Genomic DNA, 23,642 nt, shown 5'->3' on the forward strand with positions numbered 1-23,642 from the left:
CCTCGGCAGCATCACAGCCTCCGGGTCGCTATGGTAACCGCTGAGATACACGCGTCGTGGGTGAGAGATGGATAGAAAGGATGGGGGGAAAAAAGAGGGGGGGGGGGGGGGACATAAAAGGTTAGGGTGTCACCAAAGCCTTACACCCCCCAGTTTAATGGCGACCCCCCCCCCCCCCCCCCCCCTCCTCCACTCCAGACCCAGCGTCCCACACACAGTTCCTGCCCCGGCCCCCCTTTCACCCACCTCTGCGCCTCTCCCCCAGCTCTTACCCCGCTCTCCATCCCTCCTCTTGTCCAGAAAGGCTTCACGCGTGGCGGGGATGGAGACGTTCACCGATGGAAGCTCTGGTAAATTCTCCTCACCTACAATAACACAAACTAAACAGGAAACGTTATTCTGATGGGTAGGAGGGGAAGGGGGGAGGGGGGGGGGCATCCGTCAGGCGCACATCACCTCCCTCCCCTTTCGCTCTCTTTCACCTTCTCAAAATCTCAGCCTTGTTCTGTTCAGTCTGATTAAAAGCAGAAAGATTTGAGTCTAACTTCCCTGCTCGCGGGGAAATGAGTGAGGACGTAATGGTTTCTCTCTCTCTCTCTGTCTGTGTCTCTCTGTCTCTCTGTGTGTGGGGCTGTTTTTTTTTTCTTCCTCTTTGTTATTGATTAGAGAGAAATTAATTCACCGGGGCAGCCCACTGACTGCCCTGGCTCTCCCTCATCCCCATCTCTCCTGCAATCCTCCCTTGCTCCCTTTGCTCCGCGGACGAATGGCGTTGGGTCCTTCCGCCTGCTCTGCATGTTGTATAATATCGCGGGAATATTTGATTCGGGGAGGCGCTGCGTGGCATGCATTCTGCACCTGAAGACGGTGCGCGTCCGATTGGTCCTCATTGGCGCTCACATTTGAATCCCTGCGCCTCGATCTTGCGCCAACATGCATGAAGGTGTGCATGTCTGGGGGGGAAGGCGGGTGCTTATGCTAAATTAGACGCACCTAAACCCATTCATTAGTGTTTGCGCTCTGTTGTCGCGCTGACTCCTAATCCCAATGGCGCACCTCTTTGTGGGCGATCTGTTTTTTTTTTTTTTCGGCCGAATACCCCATGAGGTCTCCGTTGACGGCCAGATTCACCTGCGCTGAGGGCTTCTTAATCAATGTGGTCGATATTTGCTGCCGACGTCCGCAGATAGCAACAATACCACCTCGGGATGTAGGGAGCTTATGCGCCGCCGAAAGGAAATCGATGGACAGACCGAGTTAATTATGGGAAAATCAATTAATAGGAGGGGGAAGAGGGGCTTTATAAGCCCGGGAAGGGAGCGCCGAGCGGCAGAGGAGCGGAGGAGAGAGCAACCTTCCTGCCGCTGCGCGCCTCTCTCCGCTCCGCTGCAGCGCCCCGGCGCGCTCTCTCTCTCTCTCTCTCTCTCTCTCCTTACACACAGGTGAAATAGCTGCGTGCAATCACTGAGTGACATTATTATTATTTTCTTTTTTATTTGATTTACTTACACATAAATTCCAACGTATCTTTTCTGCAGAATCCAGTTCGCAGATTAATTTTTTTTTCCTGGTTCCCTTCCTGGGAACCAGGAAAACCAGAAAACCCCTTCCTGGTTTTCTGGTACCTTGAGACGCATTTAGTTCACGGCAGCCTGCTTGTAGGCCCACCGGTGTTAGAACCGGTCGGATTTAGAGCTGCCGTCCTCCCGATGATACTGGTCCGTCTCACCGGTGTCTGGCTGGGACTCGTCCAAGTTCAGGTGCAGGCTGCCATGTCTAACCGTGGCATTTATGTTTTAGTGACGCGCAATAATTAACTACGTTCAACTGCACATTTAAATACGGTACGAATTATTGTTACGACGTTTAAAGATGTTTTTGTATTAAATGTGTGCAGCCAAGTTTCCTAAAATGATTTTAAACCCAAGAAGACTAATAAGAATACGAATAAGAATAATAACAACAAACATTTTAACGAGGAGGAATGTCCTCTTGGAGATAAGTAAAGGTTTATTTTTTACTTTGAAACACTTTCTCTCTGTATATTCTTCAACGTTTTCTCGTCTAAATTTGATAAGAAAATGAAACTCGCAGTTGTTGCGCAGTGAGACAAATAATTTCTGCTTTAATCTGAAAGTTGTCTCAAAATAATAAACACACCTGAGCTGATATTTCTTTAGCTGCTTTCTAAGTGAAAAAAACAATAACTACTAAAGCGCCTCATGGCCCTCATTAAGATGAAGTTTAGTTAAATGTATTTATATTTATTGGTACTAATCATACAGGCAAATAGCAATCTGATCCTGGTTATGATAATTGAAATAAATCTATTATTTTGTAAGTGGTGTTTGTACTACCTCCTTCCTGTCCTTTATAACTTGCCTACTTTAATGTGTGTGTGTGTGTGTGTGTGTGTGTGTGTGTGTGTGTGTGTGTGTGTGTGTGTGTGTGTGTGTGTGTGTGCTGTCCAACTCATATCAAATTTTAAAATAGTTTTATCTCTAATTGTGAAATATCTTTAATTTTAATAAGATGTATATACAAATGCAGATTTAAATCGAATTTAACCTTTTTCATCTCCAATGGAAACTTTAAACATAGCAAAATACATATGAAATAATATGCAGCTCATTGTTTGCATATGTAGCTGCATGCACAAATAATTAATTATATTTAGTGTTTTTTTTCCATATTGTTTGCCCATCGGGTCATTTTAATATTGCATTTTTATCTGTGAAAATTTACATTTGAATGCAGATAGTTTTGCGTGTGAATATTTGAGGGTTATTTTTTTAAGGTCCTCTTTTATGTTAGATGCTCCACCTTTTCAGAGCTTGCAGGCCTGTATGCATATATTTGTATAATATTAGTGACCAGTATATGATAAAAAAATTGTAAAATATCTTAAACGATTTAGGTAACTTTACAAATGGGATATTTAGCACTTTCACATAAGCATTCCTTGAGTAGCTAATATTTTAAAAGCAATTTCCATATTTGAAGCAAAGGTTTCCTTTTCATCCAGGGGTTTTCTCTAAGTAAACCGTGTGGTAATTTTATCTGCTTTAGTCGTAAAGCTGTAAGAGGAAACCATCCCAGCTATCTGCACAAACTTTAATGTGTGTGTCTGATGTAACTTTAAAGGAATAATTTAGCTCAATCTTTTTTTGTTCACATTGTGGAAATAAGCCAAAAAAAATTATAAAAAATGAGAGAAATTCTAATTTTTTCCCTTTAAAATATAATTTAAAACGTGGGATAGAATGAATGTTGTACGTGGAGAAGTTATTTTCTTAAACCTTTATGTTATTAAATCCAGTACTGACACGTGCATATATTTAGGCGGGAAAGGAAAAGGCTGAGATGAATTTTTCTTATAAATCATTTCCTATTTCTGCATATTTTACACGGAGTATTTTCCGGGAAAAACTGATGACATTTAATCGGTGATCAGAAAAGGATCGAGGCGCCTCTCACGGTGAGGCTCCCTCAGATCACTGCTGTTCCTCGCTCCTTATCGTCTTCAAACACACCATCACTGCCCAAATCTCTCATTTTATGGTTAATGCAAACGCCTCTGCAGCCACGTCACAAATCTCCCTCCTAAAACTGGCTTTATTGGCTCAGTGTTGATGTAAAGGTTTTAGTGTGTAGGATTTCTTTTTTTTCCATTTTTTATCCTTTATTTCCCCTCTCCTATCCTTTTTTGAGACTTGCCATTTTGGGTCGGTATCAAGCACCACGGGCCATATATTCGAAATGAATCAATTTTCTGCGCACGGCTCCTCTCCCCAAATGGTGCTGGCGGCTCTCCATGTCCCGGTGCACAATGAGCTAATGACCTGCAGGTCATAGGCCGCCTGGCCAGTTCCTCAATTAAGGCGGAGAGATTGCAGTTGCACAACGTGTCGCCCTTTTTTTTTTTTTTTTATTGCTGACAAGAAGGAGCCATCAGTAACCAGCAACATACTTAAATGCTAAGCGTTTTATATTTCTTATTTGTTATTTTTATATAGTTTGATTATATGTTGGTTCATTTTAAAACAAAGTTTTTACATTTACAGCCGGACATTTGTATTATTTGATTTTATATTTTCTTTGTTTAAAATAAGTCCAACCTGAAAAGGATGTGCCTGCTGTGTATCAATAATTTATATTTAATGTGTTTTTTTAAGCATATTGCTTCAGAGTGAACAAAAAAAAAGACGAAAATCATTATCGATATTTCCTCAAAAGCCAACTATGTAGGAAAAACATTTCAAAATGCAAAAATAAAGAAAAAGATTTGTAACATTTTGAAGTGTGTGCAGGCTGTTGTCAACCTCGCACTGAAGTGTGTGTCCATCGCCGCGTCCTGTAGCAGCCGCCGTCGGATATAATCAAAGATCAATTCCCTATCATTGTTTGCATTGATTAGCTGATAACCGGTGGCCGGATTATTCACCTGCAAAACGCAGAAAACGTCGTTGTAAATTCTGTCGTCCTTCCAAACCCCGACTCGCCCCAGACCGGTACGGCAGCAGCTGCACAGACGGTGGGCTTCAGCGGCATGGGCAGGACGGCAATAAGTGACAAAAGAGGTGATAAATTGATCAAAAATGACCACAATGAAACAGGGCTCTTGTGAGGCCGCACATGTCCATTATGGGAGTGTGTCTGCGGGGTCTGTGGTTGGAATACATCAAGGTTGGCCGGGGTCAGAGGTGAGCTTCATCCCAGACTGATGACCCTGCAGACGGACTGACCTCTGAGGGGTCTAACAGCTGGGGGAGGAGGCCGCACACTGGACCAGGCGGGGGGGGGGGGAGATGGATGGGATGAGAGGGGAAGATGGAGAACGAAGAAGTGAAATAAAAGTTAGAGTTTAAAGACTAGCAGGAGGAAGAAGCAGAGGTGCGTGGTTACAGCGGTGGACCCTCAATGTTTCCTTGTGGGTTTTGGTCGCCGCTGGATTCTGTTTTCTCCGGTCTGGTTTTGAAGCAGTGAATTAACACCTGACCCCAGCTTCTGACCCTACACCCCCCTTCATCAAACGACCCCCCTCCAGATTAGCAAATACGAGCTATCTGGTCTGGACACACACAGACAGCCTCACACACATAAATTTACCTGCGGCGACAGTCGACAACAGTCGCACATAGACACACACAACTACCTGATGTACAGATGGTGAACAACATGCTAATTCAGGGAGTGATTAGGGTTTGAAGAACCTTACATCCCATCATCGGCGTACAATGTATCCCCCAGATGTTCGGTGTGTCAGTGCTTGTCGCCGCAGTGGTCAGTCTGTAATGGCTATCGCTCTCGCATCTCGCACACACACACACACACACACACACACACACACACACACACACACACACACACACACGCACACGCCCATCCATTTTACCTGCAGGACACAGTTTGCTATTTGTCTGGGGGCTGCAGCTGAAGACTGGTGCCATGTTCCCACCCTGGAAAACTACCGAAAATATGATCTGCAATCAGTCAGTCAGTCAGTTGGACAACAATTTGGAAATCTATTTAATTTATACAAACACTGCTTAAGTGTTGAGAGAGAACGAAGCAAAGCACCGTCGGCGTAGCCCATCCTGGTCTGCAGCTGTGCAGCTACAAGCTGCCGACTATGAGGGATTGCTGCAAAGTCACGCAACGTGATCGATTGCTTTTTATCAATTGCCATTTTACCCGTATAATGTCAAAACTTCTCATTTTTAACACTCATGTTTTATTGACCTTTACCTCCTTAACAATGTTTTTACTGTCCTCAGAAACCAGCTTTTTTATACTTGCCACATTCTTGCTGATGAGAACAGATTGCTGCAAAGTCACGTAACCTGATTCTGTAAGATCAGGTCTTTTTTGGACAGATAACTTTTTACCGACTGGGATCTCTACCCTTTGTCAAAGCGTGTCATTTTTGATCTGCGTATTTAGATGTAAACTTATCTTCTGCCGTGGTGTGGAGAGTCTGTAGGTGGTACCAGATTTATTCAAGAAGGCAAGATGGCTGCATTCGTCTTCAAGAAGCAGAATTACATTGAAACATAAAGTCCTTTCTAGGGGATGATTAAAAGAGATGAAATGCAAAGAATCTGAATGCAGCCATGCACACATCTGTCATGCAACTTATTAAATCTTACATAGTAAAACTGGTCAAAATGTATGTGTCGACAGTGACTTTAGGTGTTCAGGCATAGTTTATGTGTCAGTACATTGTTTTTTTTTCATTGTATTAAAAAGATGATAATTCGGACTATATATATATATATATATATATATATATATATATATATATATATATATATATATATATAAAGATAGATAGATAGATAGATAGACAGATATATAGATAGATAAATATACTAAAATAAAACTGCAACACATTTAATCCTTCATTCTATACCTGAACACAGTGAAAGAAATCATCTTTGATTTAGATTTGACATTTATGTATTGTAAATAGTTATACGTAATACACAGAATGTAGTAGTGCAACAGTTTCCTAATTTGAATGGCAAAAAACGAAACCGCAGAACGCATAAAAACTGAGAAGATTATTTAAAAAAAATTACGATTTAGTTATAAAAGCATCCAAGTTTCAGTTCAGTTTCTCAACTATAGAAGTTTATGCCAAGTATTTGTTATCCGAATGAAATAAATCAATGGACACTTCATTTTGAACACATGAACAACACATGTCAACAAAATGACTGAACAAAATGAGTAGCAATAAAAGTAATCCTAAAATAAAACCAGAATTCAGCTTGAAAATGAGCAGAAAAGGAGTCGACGCTTACGATACCCCTCCCACCCAAACCGACCTCCCCACTCGACTCATACAGTAGATAAATTAAGCATTTTCAGTGCAGAATATGTGAATAAATAACAGCCTTTAAAGAGTTAAACTGAATTTAATGGGGTTTTATAATTAGGGGAGAATAGAACTATATGTAACAAATTGACATCTCGTACAGACTTTTAGCTATTGATATGTAAATTTGGTGGGAAATAAGAAATTATTTTCATAAAGGGAAATGTTTTTATACAGTTTTTTATATACAGAGTCCTTATAGATATGATTCACCTGTATTTGGTTGATTTAGTGATACATATCTGGGTCTGAATTGCATCTGATTTGTCTTCAAAGGATCTGGGATGCTATCTAAATAAGATGGAATAAGCTGAGTTGATTTGGCTTTTCCTGACACCTGATCTGAGTTCAAAATGTTTTATTCTTAACTGAAAACTAGGATTATCTGAGGATGCTTGCAGTTAATACAAAATAAATACAGTGTATGAAAACACCAGTGCACATTAATTTACCAGAATTATAACAAGAAAAACAGATTTATAGCCATTGCTGTCTAGCTAAAATCTACAGTGCAACAAGATTAAGTTCACAGCATAATGAATGCTCGAGTAAGAATAAATAGAATAAAATAACAAAGCAATAGTATTAGGGATCCAGCATGACAGTGTAACAGCAAATAGAATCCATGCGACGCCACTATGGATTGTATATAAATGCATAATGTTCACTGTTTTTTTTTTCTTTTCAATCACTGCAGCTCAGAAACATTTGAGTCACCTTTTGACTCAAATGTTTAATGTAACTGCCACATCAGTAATGTATGCAAGGTTGCAAATTATCTCCTGTGCAATACCACCAAGGCTCGGCGCGTGCTTCGTAAAACTCAGAGTGAAAAATTAGCACATGCTTTTTGTGTCGCCCGGACTGGATTTCTGCAATTCTTCCGTTGCTGGTGTGCCAAAAGAAAGCCGTCGTAAGCCTGCAACGCGTTCAGGAGACTGCTGCCAGAATTTTAACACACCCAGGGAGGAGGAAGCCCATCGCAGCAACACTCAAATCCCCCCACTGGCTTCCTGTAGCTCTTAGAATTGATTTTAAGATTGTAGAGCTTGTTTTTTTATATGTCATCATGGCCTCGCGCCCACCCATGCTCCACCTACATTGTTAGGGTAATGGTATTTATTTTACTAAGACTCAAAGCAGGAGGGAAGAAGCAGTTTTAGTTATTATGGCCAAAGCTGGGGAACGGTGCTCCAGAGACTCTGGGAGCTGCTGACCCTTTTAAAATAGGGTCTTAAAACTCACTTAAGAATCTCTGCTTTTCTCTTCTCTGCTCAATATTTTTTCTTGAATTTGGTGTTTTTGCTTACTTGATATTATCTGTCTTAGATTTTTTTTTCACCCCAGGAAAGCACTTTAAAACACTACTATCAAAAAGCTGGGATACAGTTCATTTGCTTATTTTTTTCTTTTTCTTCAAAATGCAAATATGAATCCAGAAGAGCTGGTAATAAAAGTGAAAAACAAAAGCCCTGTATGTTAGAGCATTTAGTTGTTCAGATAGTTGTGATTGTAGGAGCATCAGTTTTTATCTCTGATTCTGATGCGAAATATCCACAGATTAATACAACTAAAATTATATATACCTTATATTGGAAATTTTTGACCAATCTGTATAATCTGACCCAATCTGTATAATATGATTGAATTTGACTTTGTAAAGTGCCTTGAGATGACATGTTTCATGAATTGGCGCTATATAAATAAAATTGAATTGAATTGAAAATACTGTAAATCTGTTACCTTAATTACTGAGACATTATGTTTTTCAGTCTAAAATATAGGATTTAAAGACAAAATAATGTTAAAACTGCATTGGCTGGATTAGATTTGTGTCACATTTTATTGTCACTTGATGCAAATATAGCAGTTTCAGAACCTTTGCCTAAGAAATATTTTGTTTATTTTTTTTTAATTGATTTTCAATTCCCTGCTTGTCATCCTTTAATGACCAGGAGGGAAACGCGAAAAAAAAGGAAACAAAAATGTTCCCACTTGAACTTGAACTAGACCTCTTGCCTAAGCGTATGGCGTGACACATTCATTTTGCTTTGACACCTAATCAATAACGTGATATTAGTCAAATCGCTGTGTGATCCAGAGAGCGTTTTCTGTGCCAGTATGTTCAGGTTTTTGTAGGGGCTTTATCTTTGGTGGTCAGGGGCACCGCCAGGATTCACTCAGCTGGTGTTTTTTTAGACATCTTAGTGGCTCATCGTGCCCGCTGAGCATCGCAGGACCACATCCTCTCCCTCTGCGTCCCCTCTCGCTCAGCCTCCTCCGGCCCATTGTCCTGGATTGATGGCCGATAGGTGAGGAGGGAGAGAGGCAGGAAGGGGAAGGGGGGGGATGCTGGCTTGGTCAGCAGATTTTGTAGTGGCCTCCCTCTGCCTGTGAGTGTCAGCAGAGAGCAGCCAGATATCTGGCTTGATTAGGTTTCCTACCTATCTTTCCACTGTCTGACAGAGGAGGATGGTGGCATACAGAGAGAAGGGGGGGAGCAGCGGGAAGTTGCCCAGAGCATAGGGAGTACAACAGAAGAAGCAGGAAAAACACATCTTTTTTATCCCCCGCTCTCTCTGTCAAAAGCCCCGTACAGTTTCCTCTCGCTGTGTCTTTCATTCTGCTGTTTTTCTGCTGCTCCATCCCGCCAGCCTCTCACTTTGTCCCATGCACTCTCACATCCAGACCTCTAATCCTCCTCTCTTTACCTCACACTCATTCCCTAATCCCAAATCTCTTGCACCAGACCCTCTTTTTTTTTTTCTTCCTCTGAATTCTTCTCTCCGTTTCTCACCTCCACCTTGATCTTTCTATCTATCTATCGCATCTGAACATGCTTACCTTTCCCTACAGCCCTTTTAGACTCTCCAGGTGACCGCAGCACACCTCATTTTCTCTTCTTCATCACTTCCGTGTGTGTGTGGTCGTTGCTGTCACCGTGTTCTCTGTTTTTTTTTTTTTTTTACCATGCCACAGCTTTTCTCCAAAAATCTCCGCCCAAATATTCTGCTCTTATATTTATGCTTTTATATTGTGTATAAATTTTTTGCTGTGCGGTTGTCTAAAGGCGGTGGTCGGGTTTTACTCCCATCCTGAGCCGAGCTCACACCAGTTTTAGTCATTGTGCCATTTTCTTGGATGCGATCAATTTTCTGTGATTTGGCCTCGGTGATTTTCAGCTCATCGGGCTTCTCTGTGTTTCTCTGTGCTCTGTAACACTTTAAGCCTTATTTGACGGTTATATATAAGAATCTAGAGCATAATCATGCTCAGATTTTTTTTTTTACTGCGAAAAAGTCTCGGGTCGTTGCTCATTTCTTAATGCTTTGGCTTGCAAGGAGCCAGACTTCTCTTGAATATTGAGCATCGTTAATTTAGACACGAAGATACAAGTTGTTAGTTTTATTCGAGTCTTCCTACTCTGACCTCTGAATCATTCAGTGATAAAAAGGCGCCTAATATCACGGGGGCGGTTTCACACTTGCAAATAACAGCCAGCATAGCAGAAAAAACAACATTACATTAGATTTTTGAGCACTTTGTTCTAATCTGTGTCACAAGGACACAATTTATTTCCATTTCCTTAGATGAAAGTATAAAAAATTACCAAACATAACACATTTTACCAGAAGGAAAAATATAATTTTAGCACCAACAACGAGATTAGAACAGAGCTTGTGGTTTGAAATTTGGCACACGATAGATGATCAGCTGAAGGATGATGTCGGGTCCCGTGCACAGAGGCAGTTCTTGCATCGATGGGGCTCAGAGCGGCCTCCTGTTTCTTAGTGACTGCAATGTAAACCAACTCAATTTATAAATGTACTGTTAATGTACACACAAGTATTGCTGAAACACATAGAGTCCCCTAGAAAAGTATTTATACCATTTAAGAGTTCTCAGAGTGTCACCTTACTAGCAGGTGAGGTATTGAGTGTGTTTTGTTAGTATTTTGTGTGGTAAATACAAAGAAGTGTATGTTCCTGGGGTTGAAGGTAAAAAGCATACATGCTGTTCAAAACTTGTTAGAAATAAAACATCTGACAGGTTGGGTTGGCATATGTATCCTGTCTCCTTGATTTAACACGCAGAAAGAGCTGAAGCTGGGATTCAAACCCAGGACTTTCTTGCTTTAAGGCAACAGAGGTGACAACAGAACCACAGTGCAGTCCTCTTCCGAGAGCAGCTGTATTTATCCTGAGATGAAAGACAGGTAGACTGTGTTCACTAGTTAGGTGACTTCTATAGACAGTTGGTCTCGCTGTTGCTTGAATACATGTGCACACCACACTTTTCAGATTTTTAATTGTGTCCTGCAACTTTTGGATGCATCCCTTCTCCAACACCTGAATCCAGGTGGCTGTTTTTCCTCACCTGAAGGTCATTAGGCTTAGCAAATGCCAGGTGATGAGCCATGCATTTGATTTAGGCGTACTGGAGGAAGGCAGAATCTAAATGTTGCAGGATAGTGGCTCTTAAGGAGTGGATATGGGCAATCCTGGTCTTGAAATAATAGTTAAAAACAACAAACTAATGAAGAGCCGCCTGGATCTTTACTGATTAGACTTGGGACTGAGCCGTCCCTGGATGTGATGCCTCCCTGTTCAATGAGCCTTGTAGCTCCTTGCCACCACCTCTGTGAGGGCTTTGCAAGATATTTTTCTATCTTAATCATGTGAAGTTCACGATTTGTTTGGCTGTGTCAGGCCTGACAGTTGCTGTTAAGAGTGAATGTAACATTTAAAAAAAAAAGAAGAAAAAGTCCCCCCAAATTTAAAAACGAAACAAACACTCACCACCTTGATAAGCTGATAAGTGATCTTTGGGTGCAAGATTCTATGAAATGACATGGTATAAATGTTTGCATCCTCCTATAAATACTCAAAATGAAACAAAACAAAACAATCCAGTAAGAATAGATTTTTTTTTCCTACTAAATAAGATGATTCGATATCAATTCCATGCATTTTTATTTATTTATTTATTTATTTATTTATTTATATAGCGCCAATTCACACAACACGTGTCATTTCAAGACACGTTAACAAAGTCAATTCCATCAAATCCCCCCAGACAGATAGCTTAATGGTTTTCTATCTAAGGAAAACCAGCAGATTGCATCGAGTAAATGACTTGCAGCATCTAAATATATATGTTACATATAAGCTGATGCTGCAGGCCGCAGCGAAAAACTGCTTAACTTCCACAGTCGACGTTTTTAAAGTCTTCACGACAGGCTGTGATTTCACCGCGGAGTTTAACCGCGCGGTGTTTTCACACGCAGCGTCTCAGTGCCTCCTCAGCCCCGCTCACATTATTCAGATAACAAGAGAGCTTCTGTCACATTTTACAAAATCGGATATGTTTTCTTAATCTGCCAATGGCTCAGGCCCTGAAAGACTTCATTTTAGCTGAGCCATGAAAAGGCTGAGGAAACATCAATATGGCTGAGCAGGATAAGAAGAAAAGGGCCATATTCTCCAGCTGTATCACGCTCCCTCCATATCCCCCCCCCCCCCATTTGTATTGGTGCAGATATTGGGTCTCAAGCAAGAAATCAGGATTGCGTCCCTGCCTGAATGGCAGCATCTGTCTGCTGAAGTGGAATAGGAAGGTTATACGGAACCAATGCATCCGGGCTTGCCTGGACATCTTCGACAATGCCCACTTCACACTTTCGCCCCTCTGCCCCCCCCCCCCCCCCCCCCCCCCCCAGTGCGTTTCCTCCACTCCATCTCCATCATAACCACAACAGTGTGGAGGAAGAGGTTTGGATTAGCCCTAAACATACAATCATGTCGGGCCCCAGCCATGACTGCCCCGCTGCTCATCCCGGGTCCACCATGGAAAATAAAGAGGAAAGCAGAAATACAGACAGACAAACGGGGAAATCAAGTCCATTTCATACGCCTCTCACTTCCATTCTCTCCGTGCGTTTAACGTGTGAAAACGGATTGCTCCGAGGACGTTGAGTCGCAGGGAAAGATGAAGGAGGGAGCGACAGAGGAGTTGCTTTGTCTCGCCTTTCACACTGCATGGTCGATTCAGAGAAACATGCACGGCTTGGATTTGGCTTCTTCTTAGAACTTGTAGGTCTGAACGCGGTTTTAAAGGCCAGCTTTTATGCATCTGTCCGTGGCTGATCAATCATGTTCTTCTGGTCACACTGGGGACATCCCATTGGCATGCAGAGAACAAATCTCCACTCTGTTTCTTGCAATAAAGTTTATTTTGCACAGTTTGACATATATTTGGATCAGTTTTGTTCATTTATTTATTTTCGGGACTGGCAGTGCAGAAATAGGTGCGTTTTCTCTCTTTTTCGGGGGCCTCTTCCGCTTTTTCCCCTTCACTCATCCTATTTTCAGCCTTTTATTTTTACACAAGGGGAAAAAATGAGGAAGAACGAAACCAACGTATGAAAACTAAAACATGAGAGACAGAAAAGAGGGGGAAGCAAAGGGGAAGGAGGAGGAGGAGGAGGAGGAGGAGGAGGGCAGGAGGAACAGAGGAAGGAGAGGCAATCTCAGAAAACAAGGGGGTTTTCAAAAGTAAGGGATGAAAGCTCGTCGGGCTGTTATTTTTGAAAAATGATCCTTGTGTAGTGCTCCTCTTAAGAGCCAGGTACATATTATTTTATCTTCCTGAGGACACTCAGCGAGGTGTTTTGGCACAAAGGAAATCTGCAACAGTTTCCTTTAAGTTGCACACTTTATTGTTGTTAATGCGATTTCTGACCGGTGTGCACTACCTGCTTTGTGAAGGGCTTCTTTCATCAGATCTCCTGTTTCTTCTGTGAGTCTTGAAATGTTGACTCGTCAGATGCTTTTGGCGATTATTTCTTCAGAGTTTTTTTTAACAGCCGGATGCTTTAAAATGTTCCAAATGATTCGGTCTGAACTGGAGGTGTGGCTCTAGACCTTCGTTCTAGTGATGAAGGCTGGTGCTGGCTGGTTAGTGTTCTCCATGAAGCCATTATGGCCGACGTTAAAATCAGGCACCTGCCGGAAAGATAAGGCACACATATTAAAGCCTTTGAAGAACATGTAATAAAAGAAGACATCTTTTCTGCTTTGGAATCCTGTTTCTTTATTTTAAACTATCTGGATCACTTTTGCAAGGAATGCAAGGGAAGACCAAATATGTTGATATTTTTTTCCCATATGAGATGCTTTAAAAAGTTCCTTTTGTTTATAACCAAAGCTAACAACAAAGTAGTTCATAAATCTCAATTGGAAATAATTTTTCTTGCAAGAAAAATATCTGAAAAGTGTGGCGTGCATTTGTATTGAATCTTGTTTACTCTGATACCATTAAATAAAATGTATTTCGCAACTAATTTACTTTAGAAGTCAGCTAAATCCATGTGGGTTTAACCTCAGTATAAATCTGGCCATTTTGTTCAGGTCTCAGAGGTTCATTAGAGAACATAAGTGAATCGCATCGTGAAGACGAAGGAACCTTTGAACAAGCTTTTAACATCTCATCGAGTACCGGTTGAGCCATCTTCTGAAAATGTGAGTTTGGCACAACTGCAAGCATACTAAGACATGGCGGTCCATCTAAAACAACTAAGCTCTGATATAAGCAGCCAAGATACCGATAGAGGAGATGCAGAGATCCAGCTCAGGGGGAAGAATCTGTTGACAGGACAACTACTATGTATGAGTGAGAACACAAAAGTAATTGTTAAAAATTCGCTACAAGCTATGTGGGGGAAACAGCAAACATGTTGAATAAGGTGCTCTGGTCAGATGGGAATTAAACCGTCTGACTAAACCCTATTTTAATAACCCTATTTTAATAAAAAAATACAAAGTTAAAATCCACGCTGAAATCTAATACAGGGTCTGTGACAAGACCTGAAGACTGCTGCTCCAATCAGATTTGAGCTATTTTTCTTAACGAAGATGGACAACAATTAAAATCTCTGCTAAGCTGTTAGGGACCTACACCAAGCAAATCAAAATCAATGGCGAACATTTCAGATTTCTTTTCCTGTAAAAATCATAGTAAATGGTTGCACTTCACAGTTATGCACTACTTTGTGTTGGTCTATCAAAATACAATAGGGATTGAACCAAATACCAGCCCAAGGCATAAGCACATTAAGCAGCTGCTTAGGGCCCTGGGGCCACTGAGGGGCCCCCAAGAGCATTAAAAAAGCTTTTTTGCATGTGAAATGGTTTATATATGATTCTATTGGACAAAAACACACAATTTCATGAAAAACTTGTGCATTTTGTTCGATGATATATCTGGTCATGCAGATTATTTTTAAATTAGTCAATGGGGACTCCATGATTGCTGCCATGCAATATGCATTAAAACTTTCAAAGCACAGATGGAAGGCAGGTAGGCAAAACAATGTTACAAAAAAGGACATATCCTTGAGAGACAGAGAAAAGAAAGAGGAGGAAATGTATTATTTTTATATATCCAACTTATTTTATTTGTTGTTCTTGCACTACAGAACATTTTTGCACGTTGCTGAGGCAGGGTTTTGGAACCCAAAATAATAAATCAGATGAAATTTTTTTAAAAACACTTTATTTTATTACTTTTATTTTATGAGTGTATTTTATTTATGACCCTAGCCCTAACCCTACCCTTTACAGGTTTATACCAAACCCTAACCTAAACCTAAACCTAAACCTAATTCACACCATAGTCCTAAACCTAACCCCTAACACAGAAAAAAAATGTGAGCACCTTATTTCAGTCCTCACTTTACATCAAAGTCCTCACTTTAATAGTAAAATGAGCAAAAAAATGTCTTGCTTAGCTGAAAGTACAAGAACACACACACATATATAGATATAGATATATAGATATGCATATAGAGTAATGTAAACATCATTGCCAGAGCTGTGGGGAGTTTATAGCAGGCGTGTGAATGATCTGATCTTCTGACTGCTGATTGCAGCAGCCATGCTGCCGGCATTAAATTTCGCCCAGGGCCCTATGGAGGCTTGGGCCGGCCCTGGGTTGAACACTTTTTGCCACGCGCTGCAAATATTTCCTCCTCTTAACGCGAGGCTCAGTGTTTGAAATGTCTCCGATTTTTTTTTTTTTTTTTGCCTCGCCGTTCCTCAGCACGTGTCTGTACAGGAATCCGTCCACGTGAGCGACGGTCCGGGTGCGTTCAACACGTGTCTCCTTGTATCAATAGGTTAATAGCTGAGACGTCAGTTTCAGTGAGTGGCTGATTAGTTGTGTGTTCACTAATCCACTCTGGGGCGGGGAACTATTGGCTTCCCCATTGATTTTAGCGTGGTGAGTAGGCAGAAGATAGACCGAGGGGGAGATCTATTGATTGACCCCAAATTACCCCACCCCCTCTACCCCCCCACTTCCACCTTCACCACCACCCACCAACCCAACCTGTTGTTCCTGTACTCAGCCGCCACCTCCCCATTGGGCCGCCATGCTGTTGAACATTGGTTCTGATTGGCTGCTTCGGCGGGAAGCAAAATGCCTCCTTTTTTTTTGTGTTGTTGCTGATTTGGAAGTGCTGCTTGTTTGTGATTTGGCTGTCACTTGATTGGCCGTCTTGTGAGGGATGAGTGTGTGACTGTAGGGCGCAGCTGCTCTGGAAGGCTTTGATGAGCGAAATAGCTGCACTTCCACAGGGACAGCATTACTTTTGTGTTTCTGATCACAAAGTGTGACCTTATTTGTAATGGTTACGTGTTCTCTTTTCTGTCTTGGGCAAAGAATGCTCAAAGAAAAAAAAGGCTGGATTTATGAAACAAAAATAACACAAATCCTTCAACTTTTTCTCTTTTCTCCTTCAAGACTGTCAACCTGCTGCATCATTTTCTTTTTTTTTCCTGCTCTTTATCTCCATTTTTTATCCTTCACTCACTGCCTATCTCTTCCCTGTCCAATCCCTCTTTCCCTGGATATAAGCTTTGAGCTTCCTCTCCTGAGCCTTTCCCTCCCATATATCACTCCATCTCATCCCTCTGTGTCTACCTCGGATATTCCTCTCCAGGCCCTTTTTTTTTTCCCATTCTCCCCCACTGTCACTCTCTCCCTCCCACCCCCTCCGTCTATGTAAGCAAGAGGAGGTTGTTAAACATTTTTCTTCCCTCTTAATTGTTTTGACTGGGCCGATTGGCATCCCGATTAGGCCCATTGATTTCCTGGCGCTAAGTGCATTGATTTTTAAATTTCTTATTGATCCTCGCTCTAAATCTCTCGCACACTCGCTCGCGCAGCCCTACAGCGATCGCCGTGGCTGAGACGGAGAGAAAAGAGCGAAAGAGGAAGAGGAAAAGAGGACGGAGAGGTCTGTGTTAGGTAAATGCGCGGCGGCGTGTATTAACAGACCCGGAGGGGGAAACGCTGGACAGGAAGTTCGGAAGTGTGAGAAGGTGTGGGTCAATGCAGCGCAGAAGACAAAAAGGAGAAGATATTCTAAAACCTTAGGGAAACAAGCTTTAGACGTTGTTGTTATCTTACAACCAAAAAGGTCAAAGGATACAAGACTTTAAAAAAAACATAAATCAGATAAGTTATAAATCTGAAAAGTTTGTCATTCATAGATTTAGATCAAACAATCAGACTGGATGAGGACATGGAAGAGGAGCTTTGGTTTTCAAGCCTTTCTGCAGATAATCAACACCTGACTAGACCTTTGGTCTAATCCTCGTCATTGAAGCTCTGGCTGTGTGTTCAGGTGAGCTTGAAGATGAAGCTCAAGACTTTGACAGGTTGTCTTCCAGGACTGTCCTGAATTTAGCTCCACACATCTTCACACCAACTCTGCCAAGCTTCCCCTTCCCTGCTGGAGAAAACCAACCGCACTGCACGACGTCGCACCTGTCGTATTTACAGTTTTAAATTCTGGACCTGGAGGTTTAATTACGTCTCTTCTGACCCGAAAATCTTCTTCCACATATTTGTTGTCTCTTTCATGATTTGTGGATAACTGGACCTCTCATGGCTTGCTTCCACCCGCTCTGCTTTAAAGGCCAGATTTACATAGTCCTCCAATTAATGTGAACAGGTTCCTTCTGCCTGGGCTGTGGGTCTCTGCAGCTCCCCCAGAGTTACCAAATACATCATGGCTGCTTCTCAGATTAATCCTCTGCCGGTCTGTCAGTGTAGATTGAGAGCCTTGTCTTGGTAGGTTCGGAGTTGCCATACTCTTTCCAATATTAGATGTTGATTTGAACAGTGCTGGTAGATACTGAAAGCGTGTGAGGCTGTTTGTTTTTATGACCCAACCTTTGCTTTAAACTTCAACAAAGTTTTCTTTTTCACCTTTTTTGCTGTGTTTTCCTGGCCTTCATGATGGTGTTTGATCATTAAATGTTCCTTAACAAACCTCAGAGACCTACAGCTGCATTTCTACAGAGATTAAAGCTGTGGTCTGCGATTGTTCCGGAACCTTCCCCAAGCACCTTTTTGAGTAACCGTGCATGCGCAGGCCCGTCTTACCTCGCTCTTCCGCTCTTCAGGGGGATCGCGTGAAAGAACAATCTCCCAAATTCTCTCTGGTCTTTATTTCTTTCAACTGAGGCCTTCCTCTTATTCTCATAAACATGAACGTGGTTTGTTTCATGCGACTCTCAACCATGTTATAGGGCACAGAGGTTAGGGAGTTCGTCTTGCAATTGGTGGGTTGCCGGTTCGATCCCCCGCACTGACTGCCTCTGTCGTTGTGTCCTTAGGCAAGACACTTCACCTGCATTGCCTGCTGGTCAGAGGGCCCGGTGGTGCCGGTGCATGCCAGCCTTGCCTCTGTCAGTCTGCCCCAGGGCAGCTGTGGCTATTAACTTAGCTCACGACCGTCAGTGTAAATGACTGAATGTAGTGTAAAGCGCTTTGGCGGTCGTCAAGCGCTATACAAGTACAAGCCATTTACCTACAAACAAAGCTAACTGGATACATAAACACAAGTACACATGCGCAACAGCAAGCGGAATCTAGTAAGGATCTAGTAGAATGATTGGCATGTGGGACAACCAATAAATTTCTGGCGATACTCCCAGAACGTGAGGGACAGAGGGGGTGAGTATACAATAGCCCCATTTACACTAAATGCTTGAATCAGTTAACCATGCCGTTAACACATCACGCTATCTCCATTCCTTGGTTTCCTCGCCTCCTAGTGACGATCTGCGGTACTACTGCTCTCTAGGATTGAAGGAAGAAATCAAGCAAATAAAAAAGCGCCCGTAACTCAGGAAGTTATGTTTGGTTATTTTTCGTTGTTTGCGGAGAGTCAGTAACTTTTGGTGAATTTACTTGACAGAGTCGGCTTTTGGTAAGTAGATAAGACAAACGAACGTCTAATAAGGATTTACAGACGCAAGAAACAACGACAGACACTGAGCTTTATCACACTGCTAAGCAGAATCATCACCGGAAATCGCGTGTCACGGTAGGGAAGCTAGTATTATTATGAATGTCTGAAATGTCAGCTGGCTGTAAGGAGATGACACGGTCTGCTCATGTGCTCTTTGTTATCAGAGAACCGGGCCAGAGAAAAACCGTGCCGAGCCCACCCCTGGAACTGGTCTGCATTTAGTGCGGTTCGGTTATGTCTGGCTCGGTTCAGTTCAGTTTGCGTTTGCATTTACACTCGATAGTTATCTCGGTTACTGAGCTCGGACTGGTCTCAGCACGGTTAAAAAGGGGTAGTGTAAACAGGGTAAATGTCTATAGGTGAGAGCAGGAACAAAACTCTGACAAATGCTCTCCTCGGACCGAACTGCAGGGATTGGTTATAGTTTTTACAGGACTTCAGCTCCCAGAGAATAATTTTTTTAAGCTACTTTTTGTGAATACATAATATATTTACTACTTTCAGGATGGAAGGATGATTTTTACCCTGTATACCAAATATAGCTTGGCCTCACACAATGATGCACCCAGTCTTATTAGGGGGACATCTGAAAGCAATAGGCTGAACTGGATTTTATTTCGGGGTAAAAGTGGATGCATACAAATGGCTTTAGATATTTATTAGTTACAAAAATGTGAAAACCATGTATTAATTTTATACCACTTCACATTTATAGTCTATCTTGTACACCACTTTATGTAAGTTTGTGATTGTAACGTGACAAAATGGTAAAAAAAAATAAAAATCATGTAGGAATACTTTTCCAATGCTTTGCAGCTAAGCTGTGTGTTTAGGCTAATTTACTATAAATGCATCTGATTTTGCAACAACTGCCCCATTTGAAAAGAATCAATATTTTTTGTGCAGGTAACAAGCGTCACGGAGCGCTGTCTGTCGGTAAGCTGGCAGTCGGCTGGGTGGAACATGTTCATCTTTGAAGAATGAGACACTTTATGAGTGAACAGAGGTTTATAAGGGATAGACAGATATTGGAAATGTCAGAGATGGAATGGAGTGTTTTGTCTTTGCCTTGCTATTTCACATGGTCTGCAGAGCCTGCTGGAGACGCTCGCGTCTGAGTGTGTGTGTTATTTCTGGCTTATGACTGTGTTAGGGTTTTAGAGGCCTGCGAGACTCTGAATCTTACATGCCCACTGGTGTTTCTCAGAAGGTGGTGGGCCTAATTGGCTGAATCCGAGTCTGTGCATGTGTGGGCGTGCACGCTTGCACACTCGACTGTACTTGCGTGCAAGGCGGCTCAGCTATACGTGTACGGACGCTGAATTCTGTAGGTGCACGGGAACATTTATATGTGTTTTTTTTTATCATTTGTTTGGATATTTTCCTGTGTGTACGTGTGTGTTTGACCTTTTCTTGACTTAAGTGTTGAGATTCACATTCAGACCAAGCATTTTTCTTTATATCCTCTGTACTTGACGGAATTGTGCTAACCTTTTCTGGAGTCATTTGCTGCTTTTTTGATTCTGTTTGGGGTTTAAGCGGCTTGCATGATGCACAATATATGGACCATATGTGCCATTACTCTCTTGCAATTACGCTTTACTCTGTTTGGATCCACTTAAGATAAGTGCTTTCAAAAGGCGAAAAGAGGAAAAGCAGCCATTGTCAGCAACACTAGAAAAACTTTAATCTCTCTGCAGCTGTCAGAGACGATGCAATGCTCTGCTCTGATGTGAAGTATGTGTTTTTTGTTGTTTTTTTTTAAAGCCGATTTATTAAGTTTATGGTGAAGCTTTAAATATCATGGCTCAGGCAAGGAGGACAAATTGCTTTGACGTTAAAGATTTGCAATCGCAGAAACGAGTTTGCATTAAAAAGAATACATTCCAGGGTTGTACAAATAAACAATGCAAGATAAAGTGCTCAAAATGCATCTACAGGGCCGAGCTGTTTGCCTGTAGTGATGGGGCTTGTGTTTGCTCTGATGATAGGCCTGACCTGACAACACACACACACACACACACACACACACACACACACACACACACACACACACACACGGCTGGTTTACAAACTAATGGATGCATTAAGAATATGTGTCTCTGCTCGCCTGTGATTACTATTTCTGGTATAATGATGCTCAGACGAACTGATGGTCGCTCAAACTGACCGCTCCCTCAGATGGACTCCACCACACACACACACACACACACACACAGACACACACACACACACACACACACACACACACGGAGACACGCTCTGTCCTTGGATCTCACAAGCTTTTTTGTTCAATACAAACTCAAAAAAAGTACCCTTGACCTGCGGTACTCAGAGCCTGCATGCTTCATCCGATCACAGAGGGACGTCACACGTGTTTAAGCGCACCTCTTAGCACATACAGTGCTGACCACATGCGTAATGATGACTACAAATTTAAACCATCCTCTGTGAGAGAAATGCAAAAAAAAAATGTGTTAGCATGTCACTTTTTAGTAATCTTTTGCCTATTCACAATAGATTTGTGATATAAAAATGGATATGTTGCTGTATCAAATAATTTGAAAAGAGAGGAAACATTCAGGTTGAATTTATTTTTTTTTTTTTTTTTTACCATTTACAATTCTGTCATATATGTTAGTTTTCCTATTTTTTTTCATATCCCATAAACTTGTCCACATTTAATCCTGTAGCAAACACAAAATTTGTGGTATTTCATTAGGATTTTTTTTAGTTTTGATTGATCAACACAAAGCATTATCTCAATGTGAAGTGGACACAGATGTGCTGTGAAGACCTGAGAGGTTTGATCTCTAACTCTGATGAACAACCACCACCATGAAGGCCAAGGAGGACAGCAGAGGTGTCAGGGAGAACCTTATGTAGACGTTCTGAACAGAAATAGGTTCTAAAACAATATCTCAAGCTCCGAGTTCAGTCCATCACCTGGAAATGGAAAGAGTAAAGCACAACCGCAAACCGAGTAAGACATGACAGTTCACCTAAACTGAAGCAGACATCCTTGGTAACTCTGGAGGAGCTGCAGAGACGCACGGCTCAGGTGATTAAAATCGTGGACGGTAAAATTTTTAGTTGTGCACTCAAGTCTACACTGCAAAAATGGAACTAAAAATGAGTAATATTTTCTTAAAATTAGTGTATCTGTCCTTGATTTGAGCAGGTAAATAAGATGATCTGCCAGTGGAATAAGACTTTTGGACTTAAAATAGGAACAACTCGTCTCCATCATCTTATTTCAAGTGCAGGATGTCTAATTATCTTATTATAGGGGTCAAAATACTCATTCCATTGGCAGATAATATTATTTACCTGCTCAAATCTAGGACAAAAACACAAATTTTAAGAACATTTTATTTATTTTTAGATCAGGTTTTGCAGTGTAACCTTGGAGGTAAGATTGTTGAAGTGCTGAAATAAATTCCCCTCTGCAGTCTACCTCCAGCCCTGCAGGGGGCAGTGAATAAACATTGTGGCTAACATGCAAAGCGCCACGTGGGGCAGGTTAACAATCTGAATGCCCCATGCCAAGTGTAACACATGGTGGAGGCAGCATGATGTTTGGTTCTTTCATTCAGCAGGAGCAGAGAAGCCGGTCAGGCATGATGGGTACTTGAGTTAGGGTGAAGGTTCACCCTCCAGCAGGAGACTAAACGTACTGATCAGAGCTGCAACGTATTAGATTAGAGAGGATATTCATGCTGTGTTAGAGATACTCAGTCATAGTAAAATATGTGATAAATCAGAGGGCTGAAGTACCTTTCCACTTCTCAGTTATGCCGCACTTAGCGATGGACTTTCACATTTAATTCCATTGAAATATGTCATCAAAGTTTGTAGTTGTAAGGTGACAAAACATGGGAAAGTTCAAACTTATGCACTATGTATATATGCAACACATTGCTCCCAGGTGTTAAGAGAAAGAAATCGTGAGGAATGCTTATTCTTTTAGATAGACTTTTAGATAATTCTCAGGACAAGCTTAAATTAATGGGCCAGACGTGTATTACAAGAGAGCAATAAAGCTGCTGAAAATGTTGTTTGCATGAAACACGCGTGTCTCCGTCAGGTTGACGTGTGAGTGTTTTGGATTTTAGGTATCGTGTAGATACGCTCTCTTTGTATGTCTGTCTAAGCTCTTATTTTCTAACCTTTTTTTGCACCAGAATGGTTGAAATGTAATTGTGTGGTTTCTGCTCTGTGAAATTGGCCTGGATGAGCGACTTCTTCCTCTTCCTGGAAATAAAGTCAACAGCCTCTGCCAGTTGTCTCAATACAACATGCAAACAGTGTAAGACAAGAAAGAAACAGGAAAAAAAAAAAGACGTAAGGATATCCAGTTATTATTATGGAAGCAGGTGAAACACAAATTATTGTGAAGTAAAGAATTTAAACTGTTGTTTTTTTTCCGGCCCACTTTCT

General features: G+C 41.6%; 1 protein-coding gene across 1 annotated transcript in view; it reads left to right on the top strand.

The window, feature by feature from the left end:
* The first annotated feature begins 306 nt into the window (after positions 1–306).
* pou2f2a (POU class 2 homeobox 2a) overlaps positions 307–23,642 on the top strand; it is a 94,008-nt gene continuing 70,672 nt past the window's right edge. Inside the window, exon 1 of the mRNA XM_036135176.1 lies at positions 307–350. Within this exon, the coding sequence (XP_035991069.1) occupies positions 323–350 (28 nt within the window). The 5' untranslated portion in view covers positions 307–322. The remainder of the gene's footprint in view (positions 351–23,642) is intronic.

Source organism: Fundulus heteroclitus, chromosome 3 (assembly GCF_011125445.2).
Source record: "Fundulus heteroclitus isolate FHET01 chromosome 3, MU-UCD_Fhet_4.1, whole genome shotgun sequence".
NCBI lineage: Eukaryota > Metazoa > Chordata > Actinopteri > Cyprinodontiformes > Fundulidae > Fundulus > Fundulus heteroclitus.